This window comes from Corvus cornix, chromosome 10 (genome assembly GCF_000738735.6).
Source record: "Corvus cornix cornix isolate S_Up_H32 chromosome 10, ASM73873v5, whole genome shotgun sequence".
NCBI classification, from domain to species: domain Eukaryota; kingdom Metazoa; phylum Chordata; class Aves; order Passeriformes; family Corvidae; genus Corvus; species Corvus cornix.
Window position 1 is genome coordinate 14,355,341 of NC_046340.1, and position 12,946 is coordinate 14,368,286.

General features: G+C 43.0%; 1 protein-coding gene across 2 annotated transcripts in view; it reads left to right on the plus strand.

The window, feature by feature from the left end:
- Positions 1-6,365: 6,365 nt before the first annotated feature.
- The window catches only part of LOC104684036 (neuronal acetylcholine receptor subunit alpha-7), a 38,077-nt gene continuing 31,496 nt past the window's right edge, over positions 6,366-12,946 (plus strand). The window contains exons 1-2 of one of the 2 annotated variants that reach the window (XM_039557667.1): positions 6,366-6,805; positions 7,914-8,053. In XM_039557667.1, the coding sequence (XP_039413601.1) occupies positions 6,751-6,805; positions 7,914-8,053 (195 nt within the window). In that variant the 5' untranslated portion in view covers positions 6,366-6,750. Of the gene's footprint in view, positions 6,806-7,913; positions 8,054-12,946 lie in introns of those variants that run through there. The other variant, XM_019280842.3, reaches the window with a different exon arrangement.

Sequence of the window (12,946 nt, forward strand, 5' to 3'; positions counted from 1 at the left end):
AAATCTAGTTCAAGAAAAATACACTGAAAGCAATTTGCATTCACCCATGAGTAACAAAAACCCTTTTGATGTCATTGGAAAAGAGAGAAGTTTTATTTTGAGAGCTAACTATCACCAAAATCAAAGGCAGGTCTGTTGCTGGAAAAGTCTTCCCTCTGTGCATGGGTCTATTGTGATTGCTTCCCCCCAACTGGCTCATGAAATGGTTCCTCAGACATCTGTGCTGGGGCTGTTACTCGGTCGTTTACTCTGTCAGGTTCTCCAGTGCTGAGGAGATGAATCACAGATGACCAAGGGCTGTATTTCCTATCTGCTACTTAAATATGTGATTACAAGACATTCATTCACCCGCCTGCACCAGCCCTGGTCTCTGGCTGATCAGCAAGGGCTTGTGGTAGAGGAGTGCTGGGCACTGGGGGCTTGAGATGTGCTTTCTCACTTCCCTGACAACTCTGCTCCCTGAGCTGTGCTACTGAAACTTGGTACACCCACCTACGCTCACGGGCTTTGCAGCTGATATAATGAGGAGACCGCCTGGGCTTTGAAACCAGGAATGAGTAGGGAGAAGTCCCCCTGACTGTGTCACAAACAATAACATCAGAAGGCCAGCTGGAAGAGGCATCCACTACTCCCACACACTTGGCCATTTCAGCAAGCCTAGGAGCCAGCAGGCACTTTCTGCTGCTTTCATTTGCCATGTTTGGGAAATCAGAGCACGGCTGCTCCATGACGTGCTGCCCATGCGGAAAAACGTGGCCTCTATTCCTGAACATGGCAAACACACAACCCGTCTTCAGTGCTCCAGAAACACACCAATGAAGTCTGTGTTTCTCTAAGGGATTCAGATAAAATAGATCACATCTAGTATTTTGAATTGCGTGTCGTGAATTTTCCATCAAACCCTATATTTAAAGTAGTTTCAGTTCCTCCTCCAGAGGTCCACAGCTCTTCCTCAGTGAAACAATCTAGCAGCTGCTTTGAGAGTTCCTTTGAGTCCAATAAAGAATTGCGTTTTGAAAATCTGCCGGTCTCTAAAGGATCCACAGCCTCCAAATATGCTGTGTTCTGATAACAAAAATTATTAATTTTTGTTTCCATTCTCTGAATGCTTCCATTTGCAACAGTTTCCATGAAGGACTGTCACCAGCTGGCTGGAGATAAACAGCATGTTTCACTGAGCCATGACTGGCTGCCACTCTCCAGTGCTGAGAGCAATGAATTCCTCCCTGGATTCCTCTCTGAACGCCTACCCGGTCTCCAGCGACTCACCAGGGCAGTTGCCCTTTGTAGCTCTGCTGCTGCTCTGTGTGCTGTGCCAGTATAGAGGGGCAATTATAGAGAAAGCATAAGATCTCATTTAAAATAGAAGATGATACATGATGTTTGTTGTTGCACATGCTTGAAAAACATTAACTTCACCAGTGACTGGTTAAAATAAATCATACAAGGACTGGACTGATGTCCTTAGTAGTGATACTGAGGCTTTCTTTGCAGGAGAAGTTAGGAAGGAATATTAGGAAGTGCTGGTTTTATGCAAGGTAAGAAATACAGTTGTAAATTTGTAATCCATGCATTTCAAGACAAAAAACTAAAAATTCTTTCTCCCCAAAGCCATATTAAAAATGTATGTGCTCGATGATCTGAAACTTAACCATTAGGATTCTAAAGGCCAAAATTCAGTATTCTCTAGCAGATGAGGGCACCCTGACTACTTTTCTTTTTAGAAATCTTGGCTGTAGAAATTTGGATTTGCAAGACTGAACTATAAGGCCAAAGTTTAAATGAATTTGCTCTCAGTTTTGCTACAACATTCTGTCTTACAAAGGGTTTGAGCTTAGCTTTATGGTCAAAGGCCTTATTGGAATGGTCTTTACAGATCGAGTGACCATTTCTGTGGAATTCATGTTAGTTATTTAAATTGCAGCAGATGGTAATTTTTTCAGGAAAGAAAAATTTCTAGTGTGTTGCTTTAGGACAAGATAAATAAGGTTGATCTTCAGATGCTTATAGATGAGGATCTGTTAAAGCTGTAGGCCTAAAATGCAGATTTCCTGTCAACTTTAATTAGCTTCTGTGAACCCTAAATTATGTAGTTGTTTAAAATTAACCAGGGTGAAGAAAAGCAGTTTTGTCAACTTTCTGTTGTTCACACTCATCCAAAAAGATGGCAAAGCGAATCTGTAATGTGAATTGTATGTCATTGAGAAATGAATGCCAAGCCCTGGAATTACAAAATGCATCAGAAGGACCTGACAGAGGCTGAAATGAGAAGAACAGAAATCAAAGTGCAAACGTGCTGAGCATGATGTCAGTGAAAACCTGTGATATTTCTCTGGACAGAGAAAAACACCTGTAGGGCAGATATGCTGAGAAATCTCTGTAGTTATAGCATTTGAGATGTTTCATTCACAGTAACACAGTGGTGCTGCCACTGTTGTTCAATATGCTCACACTTCAATGTGAGTGTAGGCTAACAGTAATAAAAGACAAGTATGAGTTCTGAAACGTTTGCATTACGTAAATGACCACAGGTCTTACTCATTAGTTACACAGTCATTAGGCAAATTTGACAAATCCTTATTCCTCACATCTGAGTACTGTTCAGAAACATTCTCTCTGTAATTACTTTTTACAAAGTGGCAGGGCAGCAGCTTTCTTATTTTTAAACAACAGACTAGTCTGTGCTCTTCTTTATCCTTCCCAACAGAAGATCATTTGGGGAATGGATCATTTTCTGGAAATCACATACTGGTGTAGGAGCTAAGAACTGGGGGAAGAGACTGCCTTTGTGAACCTCTGTTCAAGTTAGGGTGTAGAGAATATAAAGTTTAATCACAAAATTAACCATATTTCAGATGGCTAATTCATCCTTCAATAGAAACTCAGCATCAAAACTACTTGCTACCTCCTGCAAGAAAGAAACCATATAATGTTTCAGGACATTTCACAGAAAAAAATCAAGCTTGTCACATATTCGCTCTCAATCCCTGAGACTATCACTGGGCAAAGTAAACAACAGAGAATAACTAATAACACGAGATGCAGTTACTAGGACTACCTAAGAAAAAGGGAAAAAACCCCAACCAGATAACAAGAGGTAATTTAATTTGAGTAATATTCACAAAAATGTAGGCATCTAACACATGCTATAAGCTACCATTTAAAATCCTAGCCTATTCTACCTTCTTCTCTAAAAAGAAGGAAAAATAAGGAAAAGCAGATTATTTTCTGATATGGGTACCCCAGGTCATTGCAGGTGCACAATAATTAGATCAAACTCAGAAGGTGCTGCAGTCACGGTAGATAGATACAGTACGAGATGGTCACTTCTTCACTATCAGCCTCATCTCAGGGCTGTTTTGTCATCTTCCGTCACTTTAGGAAGATGCATGATTTTGTTCATCTGCAAATCTGTTCAAAGAGAAAAAGAGGATATTCCTTGCAATTCTGGGATATTATAAACCCTGGGCAACTGCAACATCTTGTAGTGACTGCACGAGTCATTCTGAATGTTCTTCAGTCCCTGGCTCTTTTCACTGACCAAAGCATGAGATTAGCCTTGTAAACTGAACTAGGAAGATGGTATTTGGGTATAAACAAACATCTTACAGTCATGATGAGAGTCTCTTCTATAGACACATTCAGAATCCTGTAACTGTTTCTGTAGTAACTCTGTGCCTCACTCAGACTCAAAATAGACCTGAAATAGTACTTGAGTGAAGCGTTTTTTACAAGGACGTATTTACTTTTTTGCTTATCAGATAAAGAAGCAATAAACAGCACACCAGTATTACATGCACACTACTACCACACACGTATTTTCTTATGCCTGACCTCAATATATGACATGTGATCTGTGCATAATGTTGTGTCCTTGAGCAATTGGTTATTCACAAACAGACAGACACACAATTGGCCATCTCTAATTATGTCCCATGTAAATGAGACACAAACAGACATTAAGGGCTTGTTTATATTCTGGCAAGCATCCAACTGTGGAAGGTGTGCTGGGAGACCCACAATCGTTTCTACAGCCTGTAACAGGCTGTAATCGTTTTTACAGCCTGTAAAGTGGACTCACATTCATCATTGTGTCTAAGAAGTTATCATCTAGGGAGAGGAAACAACTGCCTCCAAATCATCTGGCCGGATAGCATACAACAGAGAGAAGAATCAAAGCTCAGAGAAGAGTGGGTATTGTCACCGGTGGGCCCTGGAGGCAGAGAAAGAGCCTCTGCTGGCCACAGACTGTATGGCTTGCTTTTGAGTTGTAAACACTAGATTCTACAAAGACAACCAGCGCCATAAATAAAGGCTTTTAGAGGACTTCAGTATGGTGTTTGTTAACCTTTCTTTGCTAGTATCTACACAATATCTATAAATGTTTGTGAAATTAACTTTTATTAGCCAGGATGTCTACAGAAAGCAGGTAAATCCTTTTCTTGCCATTTGTGTGCATTCACAGCAGAATCTCTGACTTGAAAGGTAAAACCTTTAAGAGGAATGCACCTGATTGAACACAGTTTAATCAAGGAGCTGAGGTGCTGATTGCTATTAAAGAATATCAGATGAATTCCTGAAGTGCCTATAAAATTCAATTTGCTAACATCAGATGAAAACAAGACTGCCACAAATAAAATATAAATCAAGATTTATCAAAGTAATAGTTACAAATTATTATTTCATTGCTTATACTACAGGAATTTGGGGTTTCAGCACCATCCCCTGCAGGGTTTGCCTTTTGAGCCCTGGAGACCCTGGGCTGTGCGTGGTGGATGCTGACCCTGTGTTCATCATGGGGGAGGGAATAAGGCAACTGTCAACAAAGAAACGTGTAGAGCAAAAAAATGAGCCAACAGTAGAGGTCAGCCAAGAACTGTAGATCTCCTCTCCAAATTTCTTGCCTGAACAATTCATGCTGTCTACTGAACACCCAAAAATATCTGGGGCACCTGTCCAAACCAGCAGTGGATAACAGGAGAAGAAGGAAAGAAAATGCGTCTTCTTTCCAAAATGAGACAAGGCAAAAATCCAGATACTAAGAGCACTGCCACGGGAAGGTTGAAGTACAAATGAATAATAACCCTTTTTTTTCTGCAAATAACACAGAGTTCCCCTAGCAACTCGCTTCTGTCTGCTGGATGGTCTAAAAAGGTCAGTATCTCATGGAAAAAAAACCAACCAAAACCCAAAAAACCACCATCTATGACTTGGCTTTCGGAGAGTTAGCTTTACCACTTGCTCGTTTCCGTTACCCCTTGGTGAAGTTGTTTGCTGGCTCATTTGCAAAGGGGAAGGTTTCAGTCCTGCTGTATGTGACAGCTGAAACACATGATGCACCAATGTGGTTAACTATTCAGGTTGCCCCAAGATGCATCTGCTTTTGTGTTCAACATTTAAAAATAATTAAACAGTAGCTACATAAATTAGGTCAGTGCTTAAGCTAAAACAGATAACCTGGATTTTTAAAGCTGAGAATTAACATGGACTAATAAACAGCTGTTTGATGGTCATTTGAAAAACAAGCACTTAGTTACCCCTTGCAAATGATGACACTCTTCAATACCATTCTTTTTTAAGTGCAGTAGCCTAGGACATTCATTAAATGTAGCAACTGGATTTGAAGGGCAGGGATTTGGACTGAAATAAAAGACCCATCCATGATCTCAAAATTGCACTCAGAGTTGCAGATGGGAACCAGACAATCAACAAAATGCACTGAATTTTCTGGGCCTGCTTTCCAACTGTGGCGCATTATGCCTGTACCAGGCAGGAGCTCAGCCACCATTTTACTGTCACGTGTTTGTCAAGCACTAAACACAATGCCCCTCGGCCATGGCTTTTTTCCCATATCTAGACAAAACATCCAGCAACTGAGATGATCAGCCCTGCATGTCTGCTGGACATTTAATAGCCATTTTGGCCATTGCCCTCCTCCTCTAGATGTGACCTAAGCCAAGCTGCTGGCTGATGCCAGCAAGGACTGGCCCTGCCCTGGTCCCTATCCCGGCTGCCTTCCCCGTCCGCTGCCCGCCTCACCCCCGGCAGCGGTTATCCTGCTCGGGGGACTGTGCTGCCCTTTGGGCTAATTCACGCCTCCCACTACAGCAGCAGCCGCTGCCGATGGCGAAAGAGAATGACCTGTGCCGAGGAGGGCTGAGGAGGGTGGAGGGTGAGGGGGGCTGATGCCCTTCGGCTTTTGGGGCAGCGCGGGCACAGTGTGCTCCCCGGGGCGGCCGGCCGGCTCCCCTCTCCAGTTCTCCCGTTCCCCGGCAGCCGGGGCTCCCCGCGGTGCCGCTGCGGGCTCGGGGAGGGCAGCGGGTGCGGGCGGGCGCGGCTGCTCGGCAGGGGAGGGGGCCGCCCCCGCTCTCGGCTCTATAATGCCGGGGCCCCCGCACCAAGCCGCACCGCATCACTCCGGCTGCCGCAGCAGCCTGCGAGAGGCTCCCCTCCCTCCCCTCCGGCCCGGAGACGCTCGAGGATTAGGGAAGGGAGGGAAATCCATCAGGCGAGAGGAAGGGCGCGGAGGCGGGCCGTCAGCATCCCTCCGCTCCGCTCCGCCCGGGCCGGCAGCGCCGTAGGGCGAGCTCCGGTGCGGGCGCAGGAAGGGGCCGAGCTGCCGGAGGTGCCCGGGGCGCCAGCGGCTCCCAGCGGCCCGTACCGGCGGCTCGGGGCTGGCGGGGCTCGGCGGCGGGAGAAGCCGCCGCTGCTGTTGGCGTGTCCGTCCCTCGCGGCGCCGGCTCTCCCGGGATGGGCCTCCAGGAGCTGGCGGTGTGGCTGCTGGCGGCGGCGGGGCTCGTGCGCGGTGAGTGGGCGCCGGCCCCGCGGGCAGCGCTGGGAGCCGCGGCGGGGCGGGTGGGTCCGGCGGGGACGGCTGCCCCGGGTCCTCTCCGGCACGGCGGCTCTCCGGCCCCGGCCGTCCCCTTCTCCCCTCTCCGAGCCTCGCCGCTGCGGCGGGGCTCGCCCCCGTCCCGGGCCGCGCTGAGGGCTGGCCGGCGCTGGGACCTGCTGGGAAGGGACATGGGAAACGGACGGGGATGGGGGAGCGAACTCCGTCAAGGGACTTAAATGGTGGCTGCCCCAGGGCAGAGGCTGCGGTTTTCTGTGAGGGGAGTGCAGGACTAGAAAATTGGGAAAAGGAAAGTCCGTCTGGAGTGGGACAGGGAGAGCTCACATCCAGAGCACCTGTTCCTACCCTGTCGCACATTTCCCTTCATTCGACAACTGCCTCTGTCCCTGGTCTACTCTGCTCTAGTCAGGTAGACCTGTTCCTTCCCTCCACAGAAAGACGGCAGACTAAGAATCCTCCTTGGATTTGAAGTGTAAAAAGGACGGAAATCCCCGAATACTAGCATGTATATTAATGTAGTGCCTATCATCTCTGCCAGGGACCCCGTACCCCACTTAATGAACAGGGAACAAAGCGGAGACTACTTGCCCCAAAGAGTTCTCTGTCTGAAGCAGCCTGAGAGCGATGTTCAATCTAACCTGTGGCCATTTTTCTCCCATTGTCTTACTGATGCCCTCTGCCGTATCTCTGCTCTGCTTTTCTGGTTATAGCTATGCCAGGACAGGTGTCAAATCACAGGTACTGTATTTCCTCTTCATCGCTTCTTGCTGCTGGATCGAACGGTGCATACATTGAGAAAGCATCATTAGCATTTAGAATGTATCGCTCCTGGCCAGTCAAGAATTGATCAAAGAGGCAATCCCCCTTAAAGGCTGGGATGAACATTTGTGATTAGGATTTTGTTGCAGTAGCTAATGAACTATTTGAAATACAGTGGCATTTTTCTGGGAGTGCAGCAGGTGTAATAATAGATACATAATATCTGATAGGAGTGAAAAAGCATGCCTGAGCTTTTTCTGATATAGAATCCTTATTATTTGTCTGTTTATTCCTGTGCCCAAAGAGTCCCTGCAAGGAGAGTTCCAAAGGAAGCTCTACAAGGAGCTGCTGAAAAATTATAATCCATTGGAGCGACCAGTTGCAAATGATTCCCAGCCACTCACTGTCTATTTCACTCTCAGCCTCATGCAGATCATGGATGTGGTAAGTCTGTAACTTTCTAGGAAACTCTTTCAAAGGGTGGATTTTTCCTTCCTAGAAAGGACATTTTAGATAGCAAAGAAAGATTACAAGAATTTGGAAAGCACAAATAATTCAAGACACAATGCCAAATTTTGTCTGCCTCTTTAAAGAGCTAAACTTAGAAGTACAGTTTATCTCTTTCTTAGATCTCTTGTCAAAAATTCCCAACATTTTTAGCAGTACAAAATATTTCAAAGGGAGCTCAAAATGCACACTTTGCCTTTGGAATCCTTAACTGTCCTTAGAACCAACAAGCAGTGTAGTCTGGGAGGGATTTGCAAAACCAAAGTTCTTGATTTCTGGTGGTCACTTAAGAGCTGCCTATTTTGGAAGATGGAGGGGAGAGGAAATCCTGGCCAAAATCCAAGTTATGTTATTCCTTTTGGTATGTAGACAAGATAGCTACATTCTATATGCTTAAATAGCTACTGTATTTGCAACCACACTTGGTTAGTATATCAAGAGATATTCCTGTGCTGTACTTGTACAATGCACTGTAGGATGGTTTTGGGTTCAAATATGACTAATTTAAGCTTCACTCTGTCACAGTAGCACAGAGATGCAATTCAACATATAAGTGGCTTTACAGTGTTTGTTTTTACTGAATTCAACTAGCTATGACAGCGAATAAGGAAGTTACAGTCTTAAAACTGTAGTTAACCTCAAAATTCCATTATCTTCCCATCAGATGCCTAAAGTTCAAGACACAGAGCTAATTTCTTCTGGAGCTGTCAAATGGAATTAAAACCCATACAAAATGAAAGGAAAATACCCACAGATCACTAGCCAATCTGGGTGTACTCAATGACTGGCAGTCTTGGCTAATATGGTTCAAAAGGGCGCTTTTGATCCTATGTCCCTTTCAAGAAACCCCCTTAGTCAGTCAGAAACCTTAGTTTTTGTACTGGCTGTTTAGTTACAGCTCATTCTGCTTGCCATAAAACTCACTGCATTTCTTTCTCAGAGATCTGGGATTGACAGCCAAAGAAAGAAACCAACCATGAAGTAAATTAAGCTTCAAGCTATTAAACAAATGAGTTTTCTTCATTGTCAACAAGAAGCAAATGTTGGTGGGAATGATAGCTACTTGCAATAACAATTACTGGTTTAACAAGCTAGAAACAAAACATGTCACCATCATACTTTCCTGTAGTTCATATATTCACTTTAATGGCTTTTCAGCTGATAGCCACTGAGTCTAGTTGGGAGTGAGACTTCTCCAGAGCCAATCCATCAAATCCCTCCTAGAACAGATTGAGCCAGGCTGGATCCTGGTTGCTGCTATTCCTTATGTGAAGTCTCTTCCATTCCACTCAGACTTTGCTGACAGGAAAAGGGAGACAGTATATGAAATCTTTTCTAAATACAGTAGATGTTTCCTACCTTACACTTCTAGTTTTAACCTGTCCTATTAAAACTAGAAATTTTCTACCCCATGGTTGTAGATATGTTTTTCTTTTAATGGTATTGCACATTAATATGCATGCTAGTATCAGCAGTACATAATGAGAGATCTGTAAGTGCCAATTGCCCCAGCTTAGTGTAGTTCACTAGAAAATAGTTACTTAATTGTCTAATGAGAATGCAAGCTGGCATAGTAAATCATACAAAATGTTTCTAAATGGGGAGGAAAAACAGTGGCAGCATGAGAAAAACGCAGTTTGGGGATGCACGACCCAAGAGGAGAGCTAGGAAACTAAGGGAGTGCTTAGGCAGGGAGTACGTGGTAGGCCTGAGACACAGCAAAGGAATTTGGAAGAAAGGTGGAAGAGGATGGGATGCAAAATGGAATGTAAGAGGTTTGAAAAAGTGGACTTCAAAAAGAAAAATCTTGAGACAAAGACTAAGACATACCTTAGTGGAAGGAGAGGAAGAGGGGCTAATGGATGGGCATGGCTGCTCAGAGTCATAGCTTCAGTACGATGGCAGTGAAAATAAAGAATAGGATGTAGAGAAGCTATATATTTTTCTCTACTTCTCACCTCATGGAAACCCCTCAATCTGCACATAAAACTGGTCTTTGGCTTCTGCTTGTCTGGTATTTCAGTGCTGGCACGGAATCTTAACCTAACTTAGGCTTAGGAAAATTTCCAGCATACACATTTTTGAGAAACGGATTATTGAAATACACTGATATTATATAATTCCCACACCCGAAAAAATTACAGCCACCACATTTTTAAACACTGTATGGAGGTAAATACCTTCTAACAGTGTTGTTTTCTCTTGTAACATCCATCCCAATAACAGTATTAGAGGAGAATATTCAGCCACTTCCTGTTGGTTTAGAGGGAAAACTAGGAATAGAGACAGCAGCAGTGCTGTTCCTACTCTACTGTATCTCATACAGAATAGTGAATGGCATAGAAAAACAAATGCAGTGAGCATGAGGGTGTGAAGTTTGTGCCTAGCCTGGCATTTGTACAATAGACATATCTGTATCAACTGTAAGTTAATACAATTGAGAGAAACTTATGGGAGGGTATCTCATCCCCAAAAGTCAGAAGATGAAACCTTAGAAATTAATGTTAAAGAGTCCCACATTTATACTGCAAATGACTGCTTAGAGACACAAACATGAAAAATTGGAATACACTGAGATATAGAGCGATAGTTCAAACTCAATTTTTACTGCTATCTAAGTAAGTAGAAAAATCACAATCTTATTTTAGCTTGGAAAGGGCCTCTAGAGTTTATCTTGTCCACTCCCCTACTGCAAAGATGTCTTAAATAGATCATGTTACTCAGGACTGTGTCAAGTGTTGACCACTTCCACAGCCAAAGTTTCCTCAACCTTCCTGGGCAGCCTGTTTCAGTATTCAACTTCCATCATGGTAGACTTTTCCAAACATCTAAGCATAACTTCCTATTTTTCAACTTGGGAATAGTACTAAAAAAACACTTCTAGAAAAATGAGACACCTTTTCTTCTTCAGTAAAATGGGTTACACAACAAAAAGATACTTTCGGCGAAATATTCCAGATTTCTTGACCATTTGCAGCAAGGTGTGTATAAACATAGCAGAAAACTAGAGAATGAAGTCTTGGCAAACCCACGTGGCAGAACTCATTCTTAGAGTAGCTGTCAGTGGTTCACTCTCAGTATTTAAGATTTGCAGCTTTCTGGTTTGAATCTAGAATTTTTACCAGCTTTCTATGTGGAACTTGGGGCAGCACTTTGGGAGTGTTCTAAGCTGATCTTGGCCTTTGCTACTGGAAGAGATCTCACTGAGTTCTGGGCTCATGCTCCCACAGCTTTGGCTTGCACCAGCGCCTCTCTGAGTAAGAGTTACCTCATCCTTTTTTGGGGGGTCAGTTCTCTACATGACCTGTACTTTGTCTTTAGATTAGCTTAAACTGCTCGCAAAACTACCTGTGGTGGTTCTTCACTAAACATGTCATATATTTCAAAAAACCCAAGCGAGGTCTGTCTCTGATTCAAGTTGCAAAACTTGGGAGAATGCTGGACCAATACTATCTTAGCTTGTGACTTCTTCAACAAGACTCATGGTGACAAACATTCTGGTGGGTATGAGTGTGACCATTTTGGTCTAATCTGATCATAAATTAGTTAAATTTTTTTACTAGCTGAAGAATCAGCATTTAATAATTTATTTAAGGAAGTTGAATTAAGCTACTTATCTACATGAATACTCAAATTCTTACTTATGTTGCATAACACTGTTTAGTCAGGAAACTTTCATGGTTCCTGCAGACACTTGCTGGCTAATTAAATAATTTACTATACAACAGTTTTAGCTTATTTTCCAGTTTCTCCTGTTTCTTTGTATAAAATTTCTAGTTAGGGGAAAGAAAAGCGCTGAATAGTTGTTTGTATGTAGTGAGCAGGAGCAGAATCTCAAGAGAAATCCTGTTCCTTTAGGCTGTTCAGCTCACTTGTGCAGACCAAAGGATAAGTGAAAGCATGCAAACTTTTTTACATTTATCTGAACTTAGTCAAAGTTTGCTTATCCTACATTGCCCTTGGTTACTTGCATGACTTAGTTTTATATATTCAAGGGCTTTTGTCCTTGTGTCGTTTTACACAGTGAAGTGATCCAGCTGACTTCAATGACTTACATACAATGCTTTGCAAAGGCTCTGCATAAGGATCTGCAATTCGGTATTTGCAATCCAATACCCCGGACCCACTGGGCAAGATAGTAATGTGAAATATTTTGAAACTTTGAAAAGAAAATTATGCTGTCATTCAAAGAAGCAGAACAGCTTCTGTAAAGAAACAGACTATAAAACAAACATCATCCCCGCCAAAAAAAGAAAAAAAAAAAACAAGAAAAAAAAAGAGAAAAAGAAATTTAAATCTGGAAAAATGAATAAAACAAAAAAATCAAGAGGCTCATTGAAAAATGGTGCTAACAAGGTTCCTAAGCTATTTATCAGGCCTCAGCAGCCTCTTTGCAAACAACGGCTGTGGCAAAAGCTCATCAAATCTGCATTATTCTTTTAATTTTAGCATTCATTTGTGTACGTTAGAAAATATCTCTCCAAGCTTTATTTTCTTCTTAATTTGTGGCTTGATCTTTTTTCCTGCCATGCTAAAGGGAGAAACTGTTTGCACTTTTATTTTGCAGCCATTTCCATTCCACCACAATTTATTCCTTAGAGTTTAGAAAACTGGAAAGGTGCTGCGATATGCCTTCTGATATTTTTAGTTAGTTTAATACCACGAAAGTTACTGGTTATAACAGAAAACAGGGTATTCTATTTTTCCATGAAATATGCAGAACAGATCAGACAAGAGTCTAAAATATTCTGGTAATTGATCTACTTTAACAAGCAGACAACACCTCTCCCTACCCTACTCTGGTGAGCTATTAATATACTAAGAGCAACT